The sequence below is a fragment of the Meriones unguiculatus genome, chromosome 4 (genome assembly GCF_030254825.1).
Source record: "Meriones unguiculatus strain TT.TT164.6M chromosome 4, Bangor_MerUng_6.1, whole genome shotgun sequence".
In the NCBI taxonomy this organism is placed as follows: domain Eukaryota; kingdom Metazoa; phylum Chordata; class Mammalia; order Rodentia; family Muridae; genus Meriones; species Meriones unguiculatus.
The window spans coordinates 121,865,722-121,893,563 of record NC_083352.1 but is presented as its reverse complement, the minus strand read 5'-3'; the positions used below and the strand labels follow the sequence as shown (position 1 = coordinate 121,893,563).

The 27,842-nt window shown below is 42.6% G+C and overlaps 2 protein-coding genes across 4 annotated transcripts in view; both read right to left on the bottom strand.

The window, feature by feature from the left end:
• The window catches only part of Rbl1 (RB transcriptional corepressor like 1), a 58,041-nt gene extending 54,790 nt beyond the window's left edge, over positions 1-3,251 (bottom strand). For 2 of the 3 annotated variants that reach the window (XR_002477444.2, XM_021664113.2), the window contains exon 1: positions 2,834-3,250. Coding sequence is in view for 2 of the 3 variants with exons in the window: in XM_021664113.2 (XP_021519788.1) it covers positions 2,834-2,989 (156 nt within the window). In the remaining variant the exon portion in view is untranslated. Of the gene's footprint in view, positions 1-2,833 lie in introns of all 3 variants that reach the window. The other variant, XM_060382937.1, reaches the window with a different exon arrangement.
• An 8,206-nt stretch (positions 3,252-11,457) lies between these two features.
• The window catches only part of Mroh8 (maestro heat like repeat family member 8), a 57,851-nt gene continuing 41,466 nt past the window's right edge, over positions 11,458-27,842 (bottom strand). Inside the window, exons 13-23 of the mRNA XM_021664087.2 lie at positions 27,327-27,462; positions 24,939-25,129; positions 23,439-23,573; positions 22,769-22,883; positions 22,307-22,447; positions 20,930-21,094; positions 19,937-20,092; positions 17,794-17,916; positions 15,977-16,076; positions 14,291-14,356; positions 11,458-11,622 (exon numbers count right to left, since the gene is read on the bottom strand). Coding sequence (XP_021519762.1) covers positions 11,474-11,622; positions 14,291-14,356; positions 15,977-16,076; positions 17,794-17,916; positions 19,937-20,092; positions 20,930-21,094; positions 22,307-22,447; positions 22,769-22,883; positions 23,439-23,573; positions 24,939-25,129; positions 27,327-27,462 — 1,477 coding nt within the window. The 3' untranslated portion in view covers positions 11,458-11,473. The remainder of the gene's footprint in view (positions 11,623-14,290; positions 14,357-15,976; positions 16,077-17,793; positions 17,917-19,936; positions 20,093-20,929; positions 21,095-22,306; positions 22,448-22,768; positions 22,884-23,438; positions 23,574-24,938; positions 25,130-27,326; positions 27,463-27,842) is intronic.

Sequence of the window (27,842 nt, the reverse complement as noted above, 5' to 3'; positions counted from 1 at the left end):
TGTATTTGGAATATACACAGATATGTATACACATATGGAACAGTGATTAAAGACCATGAATTTGATAGAGAGCACAAAGGAAAAGTACATAGGAGGGGCTGAAGGGAGGAAAGGGAAGGGGAAAATGATGCAATTATATGATAATCTCAACAAAAGTGATAATACTAAAAATAATTACAGATACAAGGCTGGAGAGATGGCACTTGCTATGCAGGCCTTAAGACCTCAGTTTGATTCCTGGACCCCATGGAAAACGGAAGGAGAACACTGATTTAACAGAAGTTGTCCTCCGACCTCCAAACATGCGCCAAGGCATGTGGCCCCCCAACACCAACTAAATTTTTATTTTATTTTTGTATGTGACAGGGTTGAAAATGTATCTTACTGCTAAAGTACTTAAGACAACAAAACAATAAAATCAAAGATAGTTCTTAACCTCCAAGTCTAAAGCTAAGAAAAGTAATAGAAACTATTCTCTGTAAGTAAAAGTACAGGTTGTAAGAATTGATGGGCAAGTGTGGGAAAATACTGTACAGTAACTGACTTTGACTAGGAGTCAAGAAAAACTTCACAGAGGAAGATTTAAAACTGTTAAGCAGCAAACTACCAAAAATAAAAGTAAGTTAGGAGAGTAAAGGGAAACTGCCTGTCCAGACTTGTGTGGTGTTAGTTAGAGGCAGAGACTGCAGAGAGGATTCCTAGCAGGCAGCAGACACAGGAAGGTGTCTTTACTCTAAGTGCCTTTCCAACAGCTAAAAGAAGAAAAGGAAAAGAAACAAAATAAAGGACAGACTACTCCCAAACTCAAGTCATATAGCTGTGCTTTCTAAAGCAAACATTTAAGGTGTCAATCAACTCTGCTTAAGTATAGAGTTAGAATTTTGATCATCAGCCTTCTCCAGAGTTACAGGCGAAGGGAAATGTCCAGGCAGAGTGACCTGCAGAAAGCATACAACTTGGACTGAGTTCAACATACTTAAGAATCTGAAACAAGCGTCTAGTTTGAGTGACTTCGCCACACATTGTACTTAATAATACTTATTTGAGGAAATTAAATGAAGGCCTGGGAGGCTAGAATGCTTCCTCCGGCGCCAAAAATCAACTTCCCTTACTTTTTTGCAGAGTGCATATGTGTACACATGTGTGTAAATGTGCTCACCCATTCACGTACACATGTATGAAGGCCAGAGACAGATGTTGGGTGTCTTCATCTTTAGCTTGCAACCTTTTGAGGAGGAGTCTCTCAATGAACTGGGAGCTCCATGATTTGGCTAGGTCGGCAGGCCTGAGTGCCCTTCAGATTCGCCTGTCTTCACGCCTCCATCTCTCATAACCTGGCATCTCCGGGTTACAGACATACTGGCACTGCTCCTGCACCTGCCTTTTCCGTGACGGCTGGGGATCCAGGCCCTCATGCTTCTCAGAAAGCACCTCCTCCACTGGGCCAGCTCCCCTGCTCTCCCACACTTTCACATTCTCTCTGTTTTCTGGTACCTTCTGTTGCAGATCACTATCTTTTATTCAGTCTATTCTGCCTTTTCCTGGAAGCACGTAAGTTGTCTCAGGTACTTTTCTCTCACGTAAGTATAGACATAAGCACAACAATCAATCCCCTACTTCCAACTGCATGTTTTTGAGAGCAGCAATTATTTCACTGGCAGGCTGAGTCACAGAAGTCTGTATGTGAATCCAGCCCATGTGAAAGCTTTTGCACATCCCAGTGATATGGTGGAATAGTCTGTCCTGATGCCCCCATATGACGGGGATGCTTTCAGTACCCCAGAAGATACCAAAATCCAAGGATGTTCAAATGCAATGCATTTGCACATAACCCCTCATCACCTCCAGATCACTTGATGTAGAAAGCTATGTAAATAATCATACCATATTGTTTGTGGAATGCCAAGTCCGTTCATGCTCAGGACAAAACGCAAAACGCAATTTTTCCCCAAATACTTTTGATCTGCCAAACCCATGGACTTGAATTACACCGTACATGCTATCACAATTCTAATCCTACACTAAGCTTACCACCTATCTGGGTTTCTATATTACAGTGACTCTAGGCAAAACAGTCCCAGCCGTGATAACACCAAGAAAGCAGGTAGAGTGGTCACTGCCCTGCTGTAAAGACAAATATAAGTTACCGGCGCTGTCCAGTAATGATAATCACCATTTAATTTATTCAGAGCCAGACACCCCGCCAATCCCTGGGGTAATGGCCTGGCGGAGAGGACCGCGGGGCTGAGAACTTTGTGTGTGCTGACTCTGATCAGACTACAGTGCATGGCAGTAGGTGAACTAACTGCTGCACGCTATGAGGCAGAGGGCGTGGAGAAGTTAAAATGGCTCATCCTGGTGAGCCAGGGTGCGTCAGACACCGTGTCACCCTGGGCTTCGCTGAGTTAACTTCTTAGGAGCCCGCTTTCTCTTCCGAGGAGTGGGCATCCAACAGTGTTTCGGAAGAGTGGAAGAGACCTAATCAAAGGGCTGGGCGGCGATTAGCAATTCATTCTGTCAATGGATCGGGTCTGATCGATTTAACGGCAGCACCGTGCCGTTTGGGGCGCTGGGCGGCGCGCAGAAATCAAGTTTGGAAGTCCCGAGTCTCGGGAACCCCGGAGCCGCTCAGGACTCAGAACCAGCAGCTTCGGTTTCCCGCCTCAAAACAAACGGGTGGGTTGGTCGAGCTACACCCACCCTTCCCTCCCCGCGCTCCTCAGAGACCCTCGTAGGTGCGGGGAACTCCCACCGCCCGATAGGCTGGGGCGGGGGCGGGCCGGGGGTGGGGCCTGGCGAGGGTCGGGGCCGCCGCCCACCTGCCGCCGCTCACCTCCAGGCTGTAGTTGCCGCGGATAGCGGTGAAGTCGTCCAGGGCTTCGGCCGCGCTCCCCTCGTCCAGGTTCAGCTCCTGGCACAGGGCCTGCAGCGCCTCCCTGGCCGCGGCGACCACCGCCGCCCCCTCGGCGTGGGGCTCGTCCTCGAACATCCCCTCCGGCCCGACGGGCGGCGCGACCCGGCTTCGGGGTTTTCTTTTCCCTCCCGGCGAGCTACCCACAACCCCCCGCGACAAAGCGCGCGAAAATCGCCGGCTGGAGCTCGCCTTCCCTTCATCGTCTGCCTCCGCTTTCCTGCTCAAAAGAGTCCCTTCCTCCTCCGGAGCCCGAAGCGGCCCCTCTCCCGCCGTGTGAGGAGACGACGGACCCTACGCTCTAAAGGAGACCTAGCTCGGGCCCTGGAGGGCAGCTCCCGGGCACCGGCCCACGGGGACGGCCGTGAGGGAGCGGGGCGGAGGGATCCGGGCGGGTGCTGAGGCCGCCGGGACTGTAGTTGCGACCCGCGCTCTCCACAGCGAGTCCCGTGGAGTGGGGCGAGTTCGTTCACCCTCGTGAGCAGCCTTCTCCATAACACAGTATCCTGTGGAACCTACGTTTGTCACACACACACACACACACACCTCGGTGCGCGTTAAACCCACTCTTGCTGAGCTTTGACCCTTGATGGAGGCGGGAGCACCCGAAAGTGGTTCATTCGTGCACGAGCGCCACGTCGGAGGCTCCCAAACTTCGCCAGAAAGGGACGGAGTAGCAAGGGTTTTAAGTGACTCTTGTCAGGGCCACCCTTTCTTAACTCCCTGGATTCTGGGAGTAGCCCCGGGAAGTAGTCATTTCGGGAACAGAGATGGTCTTCGCGCTGACCTGAAAGGTGTTGTAAAAACTGGTAACCTGACAGTCGCACTTCCAATCCTTCAGATTGCTTTTGTCTTTAAAGTACAGGAAAATACAGCATTCCTACGCACCAGCTAACCTTGAGAAGAGGTTTTTTTCTCGTGTACATCGAACTGAAATGCTACTAGGCATGCCTCTGCTTACCCTCACTCTTTAAGTCTAATTGTCACCCTCCCGGGCCATTTCTGGGCAGTACATCTAAAAGTAGCTGACACCACTCCACCAAACATCTATTCCATTGTACCGTCTCTGAAATTGCCATTCCTTCTAAGTGTTGCATGGTAAAACAGAACCTTTTGCCTTCTCTGTATTCCCCAGTTTGTCTTATTTCTCAGCACTCAGTGTGAAAAATTGAAAAATTACAAAGTGCTCCTTTGGATGAAAGTCACTAGAGAATATGGGGATGTCAAGGCAAGTTATGAAGGAATTCCTATGCCCTACTAAAGCCTGATGTTATACTAAAAGCAGAGATTTTAACATGCTAGTGATGATCAATCTGTTTTGGACAAACTCCACTGGCCGCAGGTATGGCCTCCTGGACTGGATAAGGTAAAGACTACCAAGTTTGGCCATAGTAGGGTGTTGTCTTACATGCTAGAAGGTACCAAATTGGAAGGAGTCTTTGGACTAAAATACAAGGGTGTATTGCTTGATGAGAGAGGAATCCTGTTGTGATTTTTCCTAGGGAGATCTAATCCTCTCTAAATCCCAGACAGACAAATGGCAACAGACCAAAGGAACAGCTCCAGCCTCATCTAGCTTTAGTGAAAAAGTGAGTTAGTTGACTGGGAGGGAGGAGAATGGACAACTCAAAAGACAGCTGCATCATCAAAAGCCCATTCCTTGACAACCTACAAATGCTGCATCTGGGGATCTTCCTGCAAGGGCTCTTGTGAGTCCTATAAGTTTCTGAGCCTGAGCATTCTAAGTTTTGTTTGTTCCCTGAGTCTTATGAGCATCTTTCCAGGAGAGAATGATTTAATTCAGAAAAAATAGCTACACAGCACCCCAGTAACATAGGTTTTCATCTAGGCCAAAGTGTTGAAAGATTTTAGCTAGGATGGGCCTTTAATAACAGTGACATGGTTTGCTATAGTGATTCGTATAGGGTGCTTTCAGGAAGTGGAGACCTCACAACTTCATTTAAACTCTAAAGCAGATTACCATTATGGAGGTTGTAGACTGTGGTTTAAGAGCTATTTGGAAAACAAGCAAACAAACAAAACTTTTAAAATCTGTTATTTCAGTAAAATGCAGTGGGATTGGTTGATCAGATCTTATAATCCTACGAAGGCTGTTGCTGAAATGATATATCTGAGCAATAATGTAACCCAAAAGCCCTTTAGAAGTCACCAAGGTAATTACAGGAGAAAGGCCTGAGGACTTGCTTATAGATTTCTTTAGTTTTCAGGTGATGGTATTTGAAACTGCCTACAGGTTCCTCTCCCTTTTAGCATTCTGTCCTTGACACGTCAAGTTTTGTCCTAGAAATAGCCACTGCATCATTTGTGCTAAAATTTAAAAAATTCTTTTGTATTGATTGGTAATGTGTGGTGTCTTTGAAGTATCTCTTCAGAGTATGGCTGAAGACACAGGAGCTTCATCTTGCTTAGAAGTAGAGAGAGAGTTGGTTGCACTTGTGTGGTCTTCTGAAGTGGTCTGGGATGGCAAGACTACTGAAAATTAGGGTCCTTAGCAACCAGAGATATACAATAAACTGGGCCTATTTTATATATGTTCTGCATTTTTTTCCTTTTTACTGTTTAAGCTAGTTCACAAATGGACATCTGTGGTAGTTTGAATAAGAATTGCCCCCATTGGCTTATATGTTTGAATGCTTAGTCACCAGGGAGTGATCCCATTTGAAAGGATTAGAAGGATTAAGAGATGTGGTTGTGTTAGAGTAGATATGGCCACTTTGGGGTGAATTCTGAGATTTCAAAAGCCCATGCCAGGCCTAGGCTCTCTTTCTGCCTAGCTACAGATTGGGATGTAGCTCGCAGCTACTGTGCCAGCATCAGCCTGTATGCTACCATGATGATAATGGACTAAACCTCTGAAACTGTAAACAAGGCCCCAATTAAATGCTTTCTTTCATAAGAATTGCCTGGATCATGGTGTCTCCTCACAGCAATAGAACAGTGACTAAGACATCTTTTCTGGATTCTTGACTCTCCCTCTAATTTCTTTCTAAATCACCCATCCCTGCCTGAGATTTTCCGCCTTTCTATATTTGTATCATCATTTCTGTTAGAAAAAAAAGGGGGCAAATAATTCCCTCATAAACAACTATAGAATACATTATTTATTATACATATTTATATGCATTTTTACGGTGCTGAAGACTAAACACTATGGCCTTAATCATGTTTTCTGTTACATCCCGGCCCTAATAAGAATGGTCTTAAACCAGTATTGTCTTCCTTGGATACATACACATAGCAACCATAACCAATTCACTGGGTAACTGACACTGGTTTGAGTAAGGGAAGCCATCCCATGTTCTGGAGTTCACTGTTTTTCAGGAATGGTAGACTCTGTTCCTTTCCTTTTGACTTTGCAAATCTGAAGGCATTTCTTGACTATCCTTTCTCTTCTGTTTTGTCCTTTTCCTCTGCTCTTGAGGACAATTTGGGAGATATAGAAAAAAGCATATGAGATATGGGCTCAAGGATAACAGGGAAGTCTTCATTTTCTGCTCTTAACTCCAACTCTGTCTCCTTACACGGCCCTTCTCTGTTCTTCTCAGTAGTGAAATGCTCAGTACTTTAGAACCATGTTCTGAAAGTGTGACTTCATTAAACCTTGCATTATTGATCATTAACACATAGTAGCAAGTGCATCTGACCCATTCCTGCAAAGGAGAGATGAAAGAAGCATGGTGGGAAGTTGGGGAGGGGTGGCTAGGAAGGACAGATGTATAACCTAGCTTATAATTTTACCTGGTATATTTTCACTTGCTTGTCTGGTGCCTAAGAGCTCCTCCCCATCCCCAGACCCATCTTTTATTTACGTAAAATTTTTTTAGTTTGAGATATTTTTTTCTGTTTTGTAAAATGTCTCTTTTTTTAATTATCTCTATGAATGTCTCTGTGCACATGAGTACTCTCAAGAGGCCAGAAGAGAGCACTGGATCCCTTAGAAATGAAGTTACAAGCGGTTGTAAGCCGACCAACAGGAGTGCAGAAAACCAAGCTAACTGCTGAGCCACCTTTCTAGCCTCTATTTGTTTTTGAGGCAGGGTCTAATATATCCCAGGAGGATCTGGAATTTACAGCAATCCTCCTGCCTCAGCTTCTTGAGTGTGGTAAGCCATCATGCCACACAATTTCTTATAAAATACGTGTCTCAGTAACTAGCAAAGCAGCTTAAAAAGATATAGAATCTAACATGATAAAGACATGGGTGGATCAGTGATAGAAAATGAACAATATATTTTAATATATTAAAATAAAATGACATTGTATTGTTTTGAATTCTTATTCAACATATGACAGAATTAAAGCCTATCTCTTTTTGTTTCATATTTTAAAACACAATAAAAAATTATCCTGTCTCTAAGGATAGCTTTATATAAAAATAAAGCTACCTAGATTTAATAGATTTATTAGTATTATCACTATTATAATCACTATTACACACTTATAAAAGTTCCCAGCTTCCTATGGATGAATGGTTAAATTGCCTTGGTGTTTTTTGGTTTTGTGGAATAAATATTTCAGTCTGTTGCCCTGTCAATCTCAGAACTCACCATATAGACCAAGCCTGAATTTACATGAGCTCTGTCTACCACTGCCTCCTTAATGCTAGAGTTAAAGCAGTGTACCAGCACAACTGGCTCAAACATTCTTTTAACATCATTATTTGATGGCATTCAGGGTTGTGCCTATGTGCTTCTTTTAGGAGGAAGGCAATGCCTAGACCCTGCTCCCTGTGCTCTGTACAGAGATTGCACGTTACAGAATTGCAGTGATATGGTTTCTGTGAGTGAATACAGTTTTCTTGCACTCTCTACTCCTCGGGTTTCCAATGAAAACTATTCTGCAAGTTTGTGAGCTCTGTGTGAATGAATCTCACATCTCACAGGGTAAAGAACCTCAGAACATTGCATGGCACTTTGTTTTTCATGTTGATCCTCTTGGCAGGTTTTATTTTTGTTCCATGATAAATTAAGAAGCTCAGTTCAAACTGGTAGCAGTGGCAAATGCCTTTAATCCCAGCACTCAGGGAGGCAGAGGCAGAGGCAGGCAGATTTCTGTGAGTTTGAGACCAACCTGGTCTACAAAGGAGTCCAGGACAACCAAGGCTACACAGAGAAATCCTGTCTTGGAGAGAGAGAGAGAGTTCCCAACTTCTGAGGTAGTTCAGTAAACAGCAGTTCTCATTCCCTCTCTCTCCCTCTCCCTCTCTCTCTCTCTCTCTCTCTCTCTCAGTGTGTACTTCTCTCTATGAATGTTAACAAATATGAATAAGCATTGTTACGATTGATAGTATCTATTGATGGCCTTACTCAGAAAATAAAAATCTACCTGAAGGGAAAGGGACTGCAATACAGAATAGGAGAAAGAAAAGGTATCATTCAGCTTTTTCTGGCCACTAGAGATCTAAACTATGTTCTCAGCTTACCCTCTGTAGTTATCCCCTTACACTTTTGGATTTGAAAAGGGACTTCATTCCTATTTCTGTGGCAGAGTCTTGCTATATAGCTCTGCCTTCACTGGAATTTTCTATATAGATCAGATGACCTTAAACTTATGGGAATTCTCTTCCCTGTACCTCACAAGGGCTGGAATACAGGCATAAGACACCATGCCTGGCTTGTTCTCTCAATTTTTAAATCTGGAAATTTAAAGACAAGTATCCCTACAAGTCTATTTCTGCTCTGACAATAGAACAGTTCATGAAATCAAACCAAGGACTGGAAAAAAAGTTTCACAAAAAAAACACCAGTTTTTAATATAGCTTCATTATCTTCACAGTATAGAATGGATGTATTTCTCTATGGTACTGACTTTAGGGGAAAAGTGGCCAGTCCTTGGATTTGATAAAACACTGGAGACTCAATATCACTAAAAGCATATTTGGTTGCATGAGTTTGTCTGGAGCACAGATTCAGCAACCAAGATTAACTATGAAGTAGATCTGTGTTTATTCTCATTTGCAAAACCAAGCAGAGTAGAGAAGAATAAAGGAGACTAGCCAAGAATGTGGGTGTAGGAGCCAGAATAATTGGGTAATCTTAGCTTTGCCATTTACTAGTTGTGTGACCCAGAGCAAAACACTTTCATGTTTGTTTCCTCAGCTTCTCCATCTGTAAAATGAAGATAATAAAATGAAGTGACTGCAAGAATGAAAAGGGTCAATTATATAATGTTTTTAGAGTTAGGCTCATCATAAACTCTCAATAATCTGTTATTCATTTTTATTGGATAATCTAGAGAAAAGACTAGTTCAAAAGTGGATAGCAGAGTTGGTTTCCTAAAAGGAGCCAAAGGAGAATATGGTGAGGGGTGAAGGTCATTCAAATGTATGTTTAGTTAGGCACTGCAGTTTGGCATGTAGTGCTTTAGGTATATTCCCGGCTCTGACTTGGACTGAAGATTTAAGCAGGGGTGTCCAATGTGACATTGTTATCTAGGATGCCTGTGGCCTTCAGGCTAGAGGCTGGACATACCTGAATCCATCAGGCAATGGGATCTTCATTTTAGCTAAAATACTGCAGGGTTGACATAAGAAAACCTATTTTGGACAGTGAACCTCCTGGAGCTACACCTGGCCTATTGCCACACCCCACTCACTATGAAGCATAGGCAGTTTGTACCTAAAGATATCTCAGCGGAGAGGTAGCAGTGAAACTTGGAGGGAAGGATGAATAAAGATTCAAACCGCTCACTGAACAACACAAACAATGCAAGTCACTATTGGATGCCCCTCTTCATCTGCCACTTGTCACAGTTCCTTTTCTCTCCATATCACCTCAAGATGTTTCTTTTGTCCTGGAGAGTTCAGCTCTGGCTTTCTGCCTCGGTCTCTCCACTAAGGCAGAGCCTGGAAGGTAGACTTCCTACCTTCTTTCTAGTGTGCCCCTGGGGATTTCCACTCATTTACATGCAGTTACCACAGTATCCGTCCAACATAAACTAACCTGTTCCTTAGGAATTCATCTAATGAGGATATTTGTTAACTTATATTTTAGAGTGGACAGTGGCTGGAAAAGAGTGCTTCCATCTCAGAGCTATCTAGGACTTGGAGAAATTAGGAAGATGGCGGTTTAGAAGTGGGAAGTTTATACATACTGGGATAGATTCAGCATTATACGCTGTCAGAATTTTGTTATTGCTCATAGGCTTCAGAAAGAATTGGAAAGGAGAAAGGCCTTAGGAGAATTTATAAAGTACTAAGTATGAAAATATAAAAATAGACTGGTATCTAACGTTTAAGATTGTTGACAAGTAGCCTTGATAACAGAGCCTTTTGTTGTTGTTGTTGTTCATGGATTTTTTTTTTTCCTTTCTTTTCTTGTCTTTCTTTTTTTGTTTGTTTTGAGACAGAGTTTTTCCATGTAGCCCTGGCTATCCTGAAACTTCCTCTGCAGACCAGGCTAGCCTGGAATTCAAGAGCTATATAGACCATGCTGGCCTGGAACTCTCAGTGATTTGCCTGCCTCTGCCTCCAGAGTTCTGGGATTAAAGGTGGACACATAAGGCTTGGGTTTTGATAGAATATATTAGACTCTCATGAAGTATAGATTCACCTCAAAGTCAATGTGTAATAAAGATGGTCTTAAAATCCAGATTCCCCTGTCTTAGCCTCCAAGTGCTGGGTTTCAGATGTGACCTGTTTGTTTTTTTGTGCACCAAACCCAGGGCCTCTCACGTGCTGACCAAGTACTCTTCCACTGACCTTTATCCCTGGACCTGGGATAGATCTCTCTGTCTCTGTCTCTGTCTCTGTCTCTGTCTCTGTGTCTCTCTCTATCTCTCTCTTTCTCTAGCAGTCATCAACACTTGAAATTTGTGGATGTCTAGCATGACTCAAAAACTCATTACAATTTTTACTATGCCTATAAATTTAAACCAAGAACTTTACTCCCTGTTATATTTCAACTACCAAGTGTTTTTTTTATTATTTTATTTTATTTTTCAGATTATTCACTAATGTAACAGAATTTATTTCTTCCAACTTAATGCTATTTTTTCCTAATTACCATTTGACTTAAATGTTTTTTTAAGATTTATTTATTATTTATACAGTATTCTGCCTGCATGTGTGCCTGCAGGCTAGAAGAAAGCACCAGATCTCATTATAGATGGTTGTGAGCCACCATGTGGTTGCTGGGAATTGAACTCAGGACCTTTGGAAGAGCAGTCAATGCTCTTATCTTCTGAGCCATCTCTCCAGCCCTACCAAATGTTTTTGAAATAGGAATTATGTTGGAGGTAACTAATTGGAAAAGTAGCTTCATGCTGTGGTTGTCTGTATCTGGAAGAAAAAAGGGGGGGCAGGATTCAGGCTGGCAAGATTAACTCAATGGTAAACATATTTGCCACCAAGCCTGACAACCTTTGTTTGATCCTTGGGATGCACATCGTACAAAGAGAGAACTCCCACATGTGTGCACATACTTCCACATGATACACACACAGATAAAATGTGAACATTTAAAAAAGAAAGAAAAAATATGCTTCTCACTTCTGTGGTTTCTGACAGGGCTTGCTCTTACCTGCTGTCATGTGGTTGGCCTTCTAGGTTTGAAGACAGCAGGAGAGCTTCTTCAACCAGGAAACTCTCCTCTCCGATTCTGAACCAGTCCCTACCCTCTGGATTCGGCACAGAGCCTGGGAGGCGATTATGCGCAAAGAGGGCTCAGGGTCTTGTAGCAGTTCTTTCAGATCTGCATGGCAAGAAAAGCAAGACTGGAAGGTTCTAGAAATGAGTACTACTCTAGACACCAGGTAGCCAACCAAACAGAGGAGCTGGGCTCAAAAGGCAACATTTTCCCAGATTGTCTAAAATCTGTTCCTTGTTGAATTGATTCTAGTTTTGACCTGTAAAACCCAGTTTTCTGACTGGCTGAATAGTTCATTCCTTTACAATAACCATATTTTAAGTAATCTACCTAAAATCAAATTATCTGGGTCTGCCAACCTATGTCTAATATTAACCTTTTTATTTCTTGCCTCATTCTAAAAATGTTAACTCTTAAATCACTATTTTCCTTTTCTTATGTCTAATGTTAACCACTTTTTTTTTTTATTCTTTTGGTTTTTTCAAGACAGGATTTCTTAGTGTATTCCGGCTGTCCTGGAACTTGCTCTTTAGCCAAGGCTGGCCTCAAACTCAGAGATGCACCTGCCTCTACCTCCCAAGTATTCAGATTAAAAGTGTGTGCCACTACCATCTGACTTTTAGCTTTTATACTTTCTTAGAGCAAAAGAAATACATGTTTGTTATATAGAAAACTTAGATAAATAAGCACCAGAACATAAGTCATATATTATTTTTACCACCTAGAGATAACTGCTGTTATTTTGAAAGTACGTTTGTCAGCAGGGTGATGGTGGCACAGGCCACCAGCATTTGGAAGGCAGAGGCAGGCAGATCTCTGAGTTCAAGGCCATCCTGGTCTAAAGAGTGATTTCCAGGATGGCCAGGGCTACACAGAAAAACCTTAATCTAGAAATAAACAAGAAGTATGTCTTCCTGATCATTTTTCTATGCACTGTTTTGCTTCAATGTTCAATGTTCAAATGGAATCATATAATCAAAATAAATGTCCTTTTTTTGAAGACAGGGTCTTGGTATGACCTTGAACTCATGATCCTCCTGCCTCTACCTCCTGAGTTCAGGAATAAATGCTTGTTTTATGGAATGATATTTTATCTGAGTGTAAATAGAAGTTTTGTTCCCCCAGTGTTTTAGGTAAGAAAGAAAAATCAGTCATATAATATCCTTAGCCATAGAATAATTTACATGGCCTTCTTTTCTCCACAACCCCTTTCTTCCTTTTTTAAAACAATATTTCATTATGTAGCCCAGTCTGGCCTCCAATCTTCTTGCCTTAGTCTCCCAAACAGCCATCAAGCTTGGCTAATTTATTGCTGCTGTTTTAGAACGTCTTAACATCTATGAAGAAATGGTAGATCTCAGTGAGGAATTGCGTGATCAGGATGGAGAGATGACCCACTGATTAAGAGCATTTGATGTTCTTGCAGAGGACTTGGATTCAGTTCTCAGCACCCACATTTTAGCTTATACCCATATATGACTTCAGTTCCTGGAGATCATGATGTTCTCTCTGACCTCTGCAGGCACCAGGCATGCACATGGTATATACATATATGCAGGCAAAATACTCATACACATAAAATAAATATTAAGAAAATTATCACTGTCTTTCTTATATTGGCTTTATTCCCTACCTGTTTCAACAATTACTGTGTTTTTTAAAGTGGTGAATTGGAGGGACTGCCTCTGACATAAACTGATTGGCCTGCCCTTTGATCACCACCCCGAGGGGGGAACAGCCTTACCAGGCCACAGAAGATGACAATGCAGCCACTCCTGAGGTGATCTGATAGACCAAGATCAGAAGAAAGGAGAGGGGGACCTCCCCTATCAGTGGACTTGAGGAGGGGCATGCATGAAGAAGGGGGAGGGAAGGTGAGATTAGGAGGGGAGGAGAGAGGGGATTATGGGGGGCTACAAAGTGAATAAAGTATAATTAATAAAAGTTAAAAAAAAATAACGTGGTGAATTGGGTCCTGCAAGATGACTCAGTAAGTAAAGACGCTTGCCACCAAACCTGACAAGCTGACTTCAATCCCCAGAACCCACATGGTTGAGGAAAAGAATCACTCACTCTTGTAGTTTGTTCTCTTACCTCCATACACATGCTAAGTAAATAAAAATAAATAAATAAAAAATAAAATTGTTTAGATTTTTAATTTGGTTATGAAAGTAGTGATTTTGGGTTGTGAGAATGAGCACTTATGTTTCTTTACCTTTTCTAACTGTATAACTTCCTTTCCCTCCAGAGCTAGGGACTGAACCTAGAGCCCAGTGCATGCTATGTAAGCATTCTATAACCAAGCTACAGCTCCAGACTTGTACAACTATTCTTATGTGGGAAAAACAATTGTTTGAGCAGACAGTGCAGTTACAGAAAATTTCACCCACGAACAGTTCTGAAAACAGTCCTTTGACTGTTGCCTTACATGACTATGAAGTACCTCGTGCCAAGTCCTACCCTATACAGCACAGCTGCTGAGTCAGTGCTGCAGTCTCCGAAGTGTTTGAGAGACATCATCACAATTTGTTAAGACAGATTTCTAGGAAGATAATGTTTTCCTTACTGATAAAGTTGAGGACTTTCCCCTGAAGAGTCATTAAAGCTGTTTCCAGACAGACAGGATCACATGCTTTCCTACAACCATTTGTGTTGTTATTGCTACAGAACCCCTGAGTTTAGATGCCAACTCAGTTGTGCTCAGAGCCTTCCTGTAGGAACAGAATCAGATACCTTCCCAGAGAGTACATTCTATGTCCAAGCAATAACTTACCAGTCTCTATCCAGTCGGAACACTTCATCTTGAGTTCATTGGGATCCACATACTTTGATAAGAGCCCTGAACACAAGATAGCCAGCTTCAGACTTTTGAGAATTAAAAGTTTTTCATTTTTATCATCTAATCAGGTAGCAGAATTAGCCTTTGGATAATGAGGCATATTCAAAACAATACATTCCAGCCAGGTGTTCTGGCTCACACCTGTAATCCCAATACTTGGGCAGCTCAGGTATGAGAATTGCTATGAGTTCCAAGTCAGCCTCAGGTATACAGTGAGCTGTGTCAAAAGCTAAGCAGAGCTGTGAGTGGTAGCACACATCTTTAATCCAAGCATTTAGGGGAAAGAGGGAGGTGGAGCTGTTTGAGTTCAAGGCAAGCCTGGTCTACATATCAGTTTCAGGCTAGCCAGGGCTACACAGTGAAAACTTGTTTCAAAAAGTAAATAACCAAAAAGAGGAGGAAGAGGAAGAAGAGGAGGAGGAGGAAAAAAGAAAGAAAGAAGAGCCAGCAAGATGACTTAAAGGGATAATGTGCTTGCTCATGAGCCTGACAACCTGAGTTCAATTCCCAGAACCCACACGGTGGAAGCAGAGCTGACTCCCACAAGTTCTTTGACTACCACATATCCACCAAGTCACCTACATGCTATGCCACCTACAGGCACACACACACACACACACACACACACACACACACACACTAAACAGTTTTAAATATTAAAATAATACCCCCAAGTGCCTTATAGTTATTGGTCAATAGCATGGTTCCTTCTCCCTTGGAAGTGTTTTCAAGGTCATCTATGTAAAATCACGCCTGATACTGTAAGTCTGGTCTGAAGATTGTGTCTTCACAATCTTCACAACCTCAGACCCTAGCAGAGAAGGTATTGTTTTTGTATTCGCAGATAGCTATGTTGTGACCGTCCAACTGCCTGGTAAATATGTTGATGCTCTCACGTTAGTGCTGTTCTCAGCTTTGGTCAGAGGTTTTCTTAGTAGGCATCACTTATTGAGAAACTCATAGTGGCCAGAGTGCTGAGAACGAGACTACTGAGTACTCAGCCCTAACTGAGACCCCTGTCTCTTCCTCCTGGGCTCAGGTAACACTGTGAAGAAGGGGGTGAAAGAATGTGTGAGTTGAACTAACAGGTGGAAGGAATGTTGTAGAATATGTCTTCTAAATATTGCACTCATCAACTCATGGCCTGCATAAGATCTTCACAAGACTGAGCTCACTAATACTCTGTCACTAAGGACTTATGAGGACCTGAACCACCTTGAGGATTTCTAGGCAGTTATAAAGGTTTCTGGGGAAATGGTTTTGTGAGGTCCTACACCTACAGTTAATGGTTGCCTAAAGGGGTAAAGTGAAGGAAGAAACATTTTCTCAGTGGTGTAGCCACTCGCAAGTTACCCAGGCTCCTGTGAACAATCCTTTACTCATGCTTCTGTAGTAACCTTAATTTACTTCAAGGAGTCACCAAAGTAAAAAACAGGACAGTAGAAGAGAGACTATTTGGAAAGAACAGGATCAATGGGAGTGGGTGAGATAAGAGAAGGCTATAGAGGTTAATATGATTGTAATACATTCTACATAAGCAAAGAAAAGGACTGGGAAGACTCAATACAATGTGGGAGGGTACAGGATAAAGGTTATACAAATGAAAGGGTTTTCTTTTACCTATAAACAAGACAGCTGTTCTTCTGATGGGAAGTTTTGAATCCTTGGAATACATTAGTGTTTGGTCTAGGATGTTTATTTTCCCCTTGGTTTTTTCTCCCTAAGTTGATGGGAAAGAGTATATAGAGCAATAAAGTAGCAGGTGAGTACAGCAGTGCCAGAATGACTACAGTGAACACCACAGTTCTGCTTTGTCGCGATAAGCAAGACCCTGTAAAGTTAAGTCCTCAGAATACCCATGTGCACACCTGGTTGTGACATCGTTACGTCACCCTGGTTTCTCTGCACCTCTCTCTGTCTTCCTGACTCTAACCACCTTGAGCTTTAACTTCCCTACCAGATCTTTCTGCGTAGTCAACTCTGCTCTGAGGACTCTCCAGGCTTCCTTTCTTAGCACATATTATTTTCCACTTGGAGTTTCTCTTTTAGTTTCTGAGAAGGTTTCAGTCTCCTTAATAGTTTGCAGGTTCCAAACTGGAAGTTTTAAACCTGGGTTGCTGTGGCCTGCTACATGTAGGATGTATTTTGCTCTCTGAGCGATTAAGTACACTTTCAAAGGCCTCTTGGAAGGACAAGCACCCTACGATCAGGAAGGGGAGACAAGAACTGTTTTTCATAGAGCTCACAATGTGACATGGATAATTTGCTCTTTTCCCCATTGGAAATACCAAATTTCTTGTTGGAAATATTGGATATATTAATGCATCAGCTATAGGTAATGGCTGAAGTTCAGAGACCTAATACCCAGGAAAACAACAGGCAAGGGCACTACGGTATGCTTCCTTGCCCTATAAGCTTGATGAAAAGAGACCATTCTGGGTTTTAAATATGCGGACGAGTCCTAGAAATATTCCCAGGTGGCTCTACTACAATTTGTCTCTAGAAATCTATACATGGATTTCTAAAGCTACACTGCATCAAGCCTGATATGAGCCATGTCGGCTCTGCTGGGTTTGTGAAGAGAAGATGCTGAGTCTCAGGGCTAGTGACATGGTACCCTCTTCCTGTGTAAGGTCACACGGTATGGCAGTACTTGCATAGGTCTTATTATCATGCTTTCAGAAAAAAAATAAGACAATCCACTATGTCAAGCAAAGGCCTACAAACACGAAGACAATGCATCATTATTTCAACTCAGTTCACATGGACATTTTTTGTTTTGTTTTGTTTTTTACATTAAGTCTCACTATATAGCTCTGGCTGGCCTAGAACTCACTATGTTCACCAGCTTTGCCTTGAACTCACTGAAATGCACCTGCCTCTGTCTTCTGAGTGCTGGGATTAAAGGTGTACATCACCAAGCCTAGCCACCCAAGTAGAATTTTTTGACTAGATACTGTCAGCTTGACCTTGTAATGTCTGATGCAATTTGTTATTACTGTTTTGAGACATTCCCACAGTGCAATGGGAGGTGGAGGCAGGAGACTCGCATCAGCAGAAATGAGAGACTCTGCCTCAGGAGAGGAAGAACTGACTCTTGAAAGCTGTTCACTGACCTCTACCTGCATGTTGTGGCACACTCAATGTGTGTGCAAACACACATAAAGAATTTTTTAAAGTGTACTTGTGACTAATTGAGGGAACTATAGGAAAAAAAATCTACGTCTTGAACAGTTCATGGAGAGCAACTACTGCTCTGAAGGGGATGGGACAGGAAATGTTTCCTGCATGCCATGTGTCTCCAGGACAGCCATGGCTTCATAGAGAAACCCTGTCTAGAAAACCAAACCAAACCAAACCAAACAAACAAAAACAAAACAAAAAAAGTTTGACAATGCTGACCTATCAGAAAAACAAAGCCACTATTTCTCACATACAAAGAATTTGCAGACCCTTCTGACTTCTTTCGGTCTGATATACAAGGGATCTTCACAGTACACTCCTTGGGGCAGCTTCCATTTCAGGAACTGGGCACAAAGAGTTAGGACTCGTCTGCTCTCCTGTGGAATCAAGAGAGTATCAGAAGTCAGCACTGTCAAACACTTTGGGGAAGGGTTGCTTGTTTGTTTGTTTGTTTGTTTGTTTTGTCTTGTTTTTCGAGACAGGGCTTCTCTGTGTATCCATGACTGTCCTGGAACTCACACTGAGGACCAGGCTGGCCTCGAACTTACAGAGATCTGCCTGCCTCTGTCTTCCCCGGGTGCTGAGATTACAGGCATGTGCCACTGAGCTGGCTTTTCAAGCATTTTTTTTAAACTGAGGTAAATTTTCTTTGGTGAAACTGACACCAAAGCCTAATGTGAACAACTGATAATTTCAGAATTACTCTGGGTGAGATGAGTAAAGGAATGAACTGGAGTTCTGACTTCCTCCTGAAGGCCCTAAAGGACCCATAAACCTGCAAGGTGCTTAAAAAAAATGCAGAAACCACCGGAGTGTGGGAAAAGTGAGAACTAGTGGAGCAGGTGCGGTACAGGGGAAGGTCCAGCTTACATAGCTCATGCTCTACACAGGGCTCTGTTGAGCAAGTAGGCCTCTTTTCTAATCATGGCTCTCAGAATGCCACCAAAGCACTCAACACTGTCTGTCTCAGACCCACTAGATATTTGGGCCAAAAATATCTTTTTAAGGCCAGGTATGGTGGTGCACACCTTTAACTGCAATACTTAGAGGAGGCTAAGGCAAATGGTCAGAACTCTGAGTTAGAGACCAGCCTGGTCTACATAGCCAGTTCCAGATCATCTGGAGCTACATAGTGAGACCTGGTCTCAAAACAAAAGCAGCAGCAACAACAACAAAAACCCTTTGGGGATTGATGAGAAAAAGAATTAGTTCAGGTATTCCACATTGTTCTTATTCTCTCAAGAAATTCTCACACGCATGCACTAAAGTACTCATTGCATTACTATAATCATGAAAACTGAAAATTGAGTGTCCTGGAATAGGAGAATGGGATAAATTTTAGTTTAAATGATGGAATTCCACACAACACTGACAATACATGAGCTACAGCTTTACAATAAAAATCTCATAAATACAATGTTAAGTAAACAAGCTGAAAGATTTGTAGGAATATAAAACATCAAGTTTAGAACGTGGAAAATAAACTGGCTGTGGCAGCACACAACTGTAATCCCAGCAAAGGCAAGAGGTTGGCCTACATAGTGGGACTGCCTCAAACACACACACACACACACACACACACACACACAAACACGGACACACACATATACGCTAATGCGTGCACACACACGTACACACATGCTCGTAGATTGTGTGTGTGTGTGTGTGTGTGTGTGTGTGTGTGTGTGTGTGTTGTTTTCGGGAATCAGTTCCTATCTTTCTACCTGTGGGTTCCAGGGTCAAACTCAAGTTGCCAGGCTTGGCAGCAGTAGCAGTACCTACTGAGTCATCTTTCCAGCCTTACTTTTTTATTATTTTGAAACAAGACTTTCCTAAGTTGTCCACATTGGCCTTGAACTTGAAGGCCTCCTATCCCAGCCCCCGCAGGTAGCTGAGATTACAAATCTACGCCACTGACTGTGCCCAGCCTGAACAGACCAGTTCAATTCAGTGCCTTAAATGAAAACCACAATTCTTACAGCAAAACCCTTGGAAAGCTTAGGAGAAATGAAGTCTCCTAATGGTCCAGAGAGGTTAGTCTCTCTACCTTAACTCCAGCATGTTACATGTCTCAAGGTCATGGGTAGTCCTTGAAAGAAAAGAACATGTTTGTCACTAGCACAGTTGCTGAGCTGAGCACTATATTCTGGGCTTGCGCCAAGCTACAAAGTGAGAATACACAGTTCTTCCCCACAAAGACCATACTTTACGACACAGGAATTAAGAGTTTGATTTCCCACAATTTACTCAGTCAAATAACTGAAATGTGGTTTTGTGCCAGAGGATGTAAAGAACAAGAATGTGACTGCAAAGTCTGTGCCCTCAAAGATATACTTTAATGTGTAGGGCTAGATCTAAATTCATAGTCATTCACCGCTGAAAAGAAATTGACATTACCTTAGCTATTCCACAATTCTCATCCTGAGAAAACAGAAGGAGTGGGACCAAGCTTTCCAGGACTTGGCTTTTCACACTCTTCTTCTCTGTACGCTTTACAGCCTTTATGCAGGCTCCAAAAAGCGTCATGGAGAAACAGCGAACATCCCGTCTCACCTACGATAGGGTTCATAAGGAGACAGCTCACTGAACAGACTCATACTCACTTACAGGGAGTCTGACAATAGGCCTTAACACGGAGAGATCTATCTGTGTGTAGTTGATGGTAAGAAATGAACTATAGAGGGAGACAGCGAGACCTGTGTTTGGTACGCTTCTCTGAACTCTACAAGCAAAAAGTGAGTAGTCCCCTCCGTGGCTGAAAAAGCTTGTACCCAATACTGGTATTAATCACTCACATAAGCTCTTTTGCTAAAATTCAAAGCCCCCTATTGAGGATCTCTGCGATTGTGCTTTATGTGTTTCTTTATTTAAAACAACAACAAAACAAAACAAAACAAAAAAAAACACAACTTTGTGATTTGGGACAAGGATGTCAGTATAGTCCATCATTTTGACCCATTTCTTTTCTTCTTCCTTGTCTCTCCCTACAGAGCAAGGCAATGCCTTGGCCTCTCAGAATTTTTGTTTCATTGTTTTTTTGTTTTATTTTTTGAGACAGGGTTTCTCTGTGTATCCCTGGCTGTCCTGGGCCAGGCTGGCCTCGATCTCAGAGAAGCCTGCCTCTGCATCCCAAGTACTGGAATTTCTTAAGATTTTTAAGTCTGATAAACAAAATAATAATAATAATAATAATAATAACATCAGTTCAGAAAAGCAGGACATCACAGGTTATCTGGAAGGGTCTTAAAGGAGATGATCTAAAAGGCCTCTATTAAAAAAAATCTCATTCTGTAAATAAAATAAAATAAAATGGCCTTATTACTGTTGCAATATCTGCTTTCTGGTAGGTACCTGCCCCTTACAGAAGAATCTTTTTTCTCATTGTCTTACATCACCAAATAAGGAGATCAGGATGTTCATCATGGTAGCCAAGGTGGTGGAGTCTAGCATCCTGACAAGTTGCAGGAGTATCTGGATGGCCAACAAAACGATCTTCTCATCAGTCTCATGTAGGCTATCTAAGATGCGTGGCAGCAGGCTTTTGATGTCTTCTCTCTGTGTGTTCAAAAGCAACCATGACCTCTCTCTACTCCTGGTAGCACATTATCTAATTTCTACATGGAGGAATCCCACTGACTTATGGATTTCTGGTTACTCTGGCTAGTCCAGGACAGAGAAGTGGTAAAAAGGGACAATAACCCTCTCTTTACAGTTGACACACCTGATGTGTAGAGGGGCCAGGGGAGCTGTTATGAATTGCTTTACAGAATAGAGGTGTGACTGGGTTGGGGAGGGCCAGGAATATACCCTTGGCTTTACTTTAGGAAAAGCTCTTCCAACACAGAAACATGGAATGGCCAGCTCAGGCTACAGTGATTTCTCCAGCATGAGGAAGGTATTCAAACAGAGGCTTGACCACTCCTTGATAGGAATTCAGCAGTATTTGACTGAAGATCCTTAAAAGTCCTCCCCCTCTGAACTCCTACAAGGAAGCAATCTCAAGATTTTAAAATATATATGTGTGTATGCATACATACATACATACATACATACATAAGTGAATAAACAAATCTTCATGCATCCAATCAACCAGAGTTAACATATACTATCATTTGTCTTTTTTGTTCCATATATGTATTTATAAAATGAAAACATCTCAAGGCAAAAATTAAAGCCTCAGGGTTACTGAGGCATAGTTAATGCTCTCTCTCTCTCTCTCTCTTGGTTTTTCAAGACAGGGTTTCTCTGTGTAGCCCTGGCTGTTGAACTCACTCTCAAATTCACAGAGATCAGCCTGCTTCTGCTTCCTGAGTGCTGGGATTAAAGGTGCATGGCACTATCACCAGGCTGAGGCATAGTTTCCTAATGAGCTATGTGGAAGATAAGCTTTCTTTCATCATGAATAGTAGTGATGATAACATCTTCGGTGATACCTATCCTGGCAGTATCCAAGTACTCCACAGGGCAATATGGTATAAGGCATCAATGGACAGCTGGATGTTTTCTGCTGTGTTGAAACAATAATTGTACCTCCCCCCCAAAATGAAGGTTTCAAAGTCCTATTAATATTTGTGACTTGAAATTTTAGAGTTATTTGCTTTTAATAGTATCCACCTAACTCCTAAGTATACGATTAGACTGGTACAGATGTGCACTGAGAAACGTCTTTCCCCCTTCACTCCCAAAGATCCTCCTCCCCGAGTGTCTTGGGTCTTTTGAGGTTGTCCTATTTTTATACAGGAGATCAGTAGTCAGAGGTCCTTTTACCATCTCTCGGTGTCTGACAAGATTGAAGAGTCCCCTCAGTGCAAGGATCCTGAAGACCTTATTCTCATCATACAGCCAGTCTTTCAGGCGGACAGTAGAGTATAACTTGGGCAGTCTCTTGGCCACTGGACTCTTTAGGAGCTGAAAGACACAAAAATCAGCCAAAAACTGACCTTGAAGCTTTTTCCTAGGAAGGAGCTACCTTTCTACCAACTCAAATGTATATATTTTCCTTTGAAATCACCAAGCTGCTGCACAAACAGTACAGAGTGAGTGTGGGAGCAGGAACACAAGGAACACTGACAATGGTGAGAGGAAAGAATTTAGAAGGCTTGAACCTAAATAAAATATCTGTTGTGTACCTAGAATGGACCCCAATCTGATCCTGAGTTGAATACAGCTTAGAAAAAAGGTTCTACTGCTTTCTAGGCTTCTTGAATCCAGTACCAGCAAGATTCTTACCTCCACAAAAAAGCCTGCAGATGTGAGTTTATGCTTTGCATTCCCTCGGTTAATCAAAGGGACCAACAAGTACATGGTCTTATGTGCAAAGAGGTGATGTCTTTCCAGCAAGGCACTGCAAAACAGATCAACAAAAAAGTCTCAGACATGTTTCCACACAGATAGCATTATCCCAGGGACAGGCCCTCCAAAATTTTTACCTTGCTTCAATTATTCAGGAGGCATGGCAGGGTCAAAACTTTTGAATTTTTTTCTGGTTAATTTACAGATACTATAGCTAAGCATGATGACGCATAACTTTAATCCCAAAACTTGGGAGACAGAGGCAGGAGGATCACTATGAGTTTGAAGTTAGCCTGGCAGTGACACCTTGCCTCAAAAAAAATACAGGTAGCAGGCCAGGGAATGGTGGCACATGTCCTTAATCCCAGCACCTGGAAGGCAGAGGCAGGAGGGTCTCTAAGTTGGAGGCAAGCCTGGTCTACAAAGCAAGTTCCAGGACTGTTACACAGAGAAACCCTCTCTTAGGCTGGTAAGATGCCTAAGAGAAACCCTGTCTTGAAAAACAAAAACAAAACTCTTTTAGTTACTGTGATTTTTTTTTAAAGGAAAATATAAAACAATGCTACTTAGAGGAGGGAATGACTATGCTAGAATAAGGACGTTTTACTTGGCAAGGAGGGACACTCCCTGAAGATGGCCTTCTCCCTTCAGAAGATTCCATCCGCCACTCTTTTCCATGATGCTGAATTCCTGCCAGCACGATGCTCTGAGGAGGAGAGTCTTTGTAGCTTGTATGGCGAAGCTAGGTTGAGCAAAAACAAGCATGGGTGGAAAAAACAGGCCTGCTACTCACTGGGATGGGAGAGGGGCTATATTGTAATCCATCCCTTTCTAGAGTTCTTAAAGATGCTTCATGTTCTAATAACTAGTAAGGCACTCCACACAAATTCTCAGCACAAAGAAATTTAACTCAATTTTTTTTCCAAGGAGTTTGGAAAGAGATCTATACTTTAGGGACTGATTTGGGATGCTAAATGAATACCCATTGCCATTTGAGATTTTTATTATATGTGTATGAGTTTGCCTACATTTCTGTAAACCACATGTATGCAATGGCCATGGAAGCCAGAAGGTTCTAGATCCCCTAGTAATGGGGTTACAGACAGCTGTGAGCTGTCATGTATGTGCTGAAAACTGAATCTGGGTCCTTTGCAAGAGCAGCCAGTACCCTTAGCCTCTAAACCATATATCCAGCTTGATCTATTGATTTTTTTAAAATTGAGATAAAACTTAAGGCTAAGGATTTGGCTCAGTTGGTAGAATGCTTGTGTAGTGTGCTCTAAACTCTGGGTTTGATCCCCATCACTTCAGTTTCCACACATGGTAGTCTATGCCCAGACCCCCAGCACTTGGGAGGTAGGAGAACATCTTAAGCTACAAAGTGAGTTTGAGGTTTGCTTGCAGGACATGAGACCCTGTTTCTGAAAAAGAAAAAGATGCAATTTATATTTCCTCCATAAAAGGTATCACCACAGCTCACAAAGCACTTCTTGAATTGCCATCTTAGACACATCTTAAAGCATGTTAGAGCTGGAAGGGTTCTTGGAGATAACCTGGTCCAACCTCTTCATGTACAGATAAGGAAACTCAGGCATTGAACAGTAGACTAGCCCGGAGCATGCAGCTAATTAGACAGATGATGAGACCTACACATGGGACCTAGTGACACTTAGCCAGGTCCTAAGTATCTGATAGTATAGCATTTCCTCCCAGGAGGTATGTGTGTCAGCAGAACTAGGAATATGTCTAACAAGACTTTGCTGAGAAACTAAAAAAATCTCGCCAACAATATCCCAGAAATAAGGAATCATTTCACTGGATCAGTCTAGTTTGGGAGGCTGGTTTAACAGTTTTTTCTCTACTTGCTCTGTCAGGGAAGGCCCGGCATAATATCACACATTATCTGCAAGCATCCAGGGAGCGAGAGTTAACATGGTTCCAAAAACACTATAGGTAGCAAATGAAAGCAGGAGTGATTCCTGGGCATTTTTATCTGGAGGATTGTGGGCCTATGTTCACTCACAGTTAGGACAACATCTACACTGTGTCTACCACGGGGCCCAGGACTCAGTAATGTTCAGATCAATGAAATCACAATGGGCAATACCACAAAGGTGTGACCTCTGTTAGAATCTGCTGCTCTGCATACAGGCCACTTGGGATGCTGACATCAGACATGGTGAGGCCGATGCTGTGGTGAATCTGGATGAGCAGTGTCATCAAAAGCTGAGGAAAGAGTCGGAATGCAGCTGCTCGAAGTTTGTTTCCCACAAACACCTCATAAAGAGCATCTGTTACCTATGGCAGAAAAGGCACAGAGAAGAACTGAGTGCCTGCTGGTTCTAGTCCTGTCACAGCTAGTCCATGGATAGAGCAGCAATGGTAATTTGTTGGACTCCTGATACTAAGGTTGCAGTCCTTCATGTCCAGAAAGCCCTGAGCTTGTCAAAATGAAGGACTCACTTTGTCAACAGGGCTCCCTCTTTTTGCCTGGGGAGCCCAAATCCCCACACCCCTACCTGAAGAATGTCATGTAGCTCTTACAGATCCAACTCCCTTTCTCCAGGTAGAACCTGTTCAGCAAGCACCTGGGATTCCTAGGATGCATCCCCATATAAATAAGGCATCCCAGTACCTTAGCCCTTCAGCCAATGACTTTCACCCACCCTGGAAATCTCCACCCCCTCCCCAACGTTCTATATAACCCTTTTCTACCCAGAATAAAATGGATCTGCCTCCCTGGAGCTGGTCCCAGATGGTTATTTCTGTTCATTCTCACTGGCCACCAAACTCTAGCTCATCACCTCTGCTCCCTTGTTCCTGAGGACTGGTGGCCAATGCCCCAGGAATGAGAGAGAGCAGCAGTAATTGGTAGAGGGAACAGATATGGGAGGGAAATAAGAGTAAAGTGATCATTAAACATGAGCTGGGGCATGCATAAAGTAGAGTACATGCTTAGCAACATGGTAAACCCTGGGTTCAATCCCAGTATGTATCCATGTTACACATATGCACACATACACACACATACCAAGAGAAAGAGAGAGAGAGAGGCTGTACAATGAGCAGACTTGACATCCAAAAATCATAACTGGAAATCAATCTAAGCTTGACTAGATACCACTAAAAAATAAATAAAACACAACCACAACAAAAATCTATCAAATTAGATGACAAAAATTTTAACAACTCAGGAAAGTATCCATTGTTATATCAATGTGTTAATAAAATATTCTCATCCTTCACTAAGACAAATGCAAAGGCTTGCTATTCAAGGTGTGGCCACTGCAGCACTGCATCATCCGCCAGCTGGTTCTAAATGAGAGTATCAAGTCCCTCCCACATCTCCTATATCACAGTCTGCATCGTATGACTGAAATACACATGTATTTGCCCTAACTTCCAAAACTGCACTAACATAACATTTTAGAATTTTTAAAAAGCATAAATACATAAGAAAAGAGAGTAAGAGAGAAGACAATAGCAAATCAAAAATGCAGAAAGAAATTCGGAAGCTTAAAATACAATGGCAGTAAACTGGACTAGTCAAAGAAGAAGGTAAGAGATGAGGTGAGAAGCCTGGGCCTGCCAGGTGTCCTGGTGTGGAGGGGATCCTGTGCTTCGGAAGCCGAGGCCTGGGGTTCACAGTCACCCTTCCTTACACTGCTATTTTGAGGCCAGCCTGCTCTACTTGTGACCCTTCCTCAAAAAATAAAAACCAAATATCCTGATAGTCTCTGCATGCTCAGAAGCTAGAGGTTTTCACAACCCTCTGTATGTTCTGCATGATTCTGCTGTGAACATAAGATTGTTCAAAAAAAAAGTATTGTTCTAATAAGGGAAACTGGATGGGAAAACAGCAAATACACACAGGTATTCCTAGAAACCTCACTGGGGAGACAGGACAGATAGCTAAGAATAGCTCCTTATTTTTGTATGTCTGAGAATTAGGTTTTGTTGTTTTCCTTTTGAAAAAAAAATGTTGCCCACACAGGTCTCTAACTCTTGGGCTCAAATGATGTTCCTACCTCAGCCTTTCCAAGTAGCCGGGATGAGAGGCACAGATACGAATGTCTTGGTTTTTAAATTATTCTTTAAATCCAAAGACTATGTGACAGAGACTAGGTATAACCTGTAAGCCCTAAAAATATATTGCCTACAAAGTCTAAAACATTCATTTAGATAGAAGGCTTTCTGACCCCTAATTAAAAGGGACATTGTTTTCTATTTTATATATTATTACATTTAAATTTTTTTCTTCACAAGTTTGGATTGCTTTGGGTAATTTTTAAAGGCCAACATAGGAATGCTCATACTGAATGTTCCTATACTCTTCAGCTCCTTCAGGTCAACGCCAGTGTAGAAACACACAGATTTTCAGCTGAATGTTGGAAACAAACTTTGAAAGAGAATGAAAAGAGTGCCCTCTGGAAAGGATCAGTCATCCTCAAAGGGAGTATCCTGTGCTGCATGAGAGGGGCAGAGAGACGCTTACAGCGACAGCCACGTAGGCCATCTTCTCCTGGGTGGCTCCGTCATGGCATTTCTGCAGCTTCCTCAACAGCCTCCACAGGACCCACGTCGTGTTGGTCAGTTCTACCTCCAAGGTTCTCCACAGTTCAGCCAGATGCCTAGAAATCCCAAGCAGGCATCATGAGAAGGGCTTATCCCAGGCCTCCCGCGACCACAGCTTTCTTACAGCCTGTTTGGAATCTGACTCTCGTGTGAGAGGTTTTCCTCTGGGTAGCAGTACTGAGCTCTCACTGCCTGGCACTGAGCAGTCATAAACTAGTCTTGAGCAAACTTATCAGTGCCTCTGCTTTCCTCTCACAGGCTCGTTCCAGCTGTCTTTCACCATTCACCTCTGCTGCACAAAGCAACGTTTTGGCCTACCCAAGAGGGTCCACACCGTTTTCTGAAACCAGAGGCCTTTCCTCCAGCTCTCCCTCGCCTATCACCTCCCTTCAAGGGAAGCTCCAGTGGCATCTCTTCTGTCATGCTCCCTGCTGCT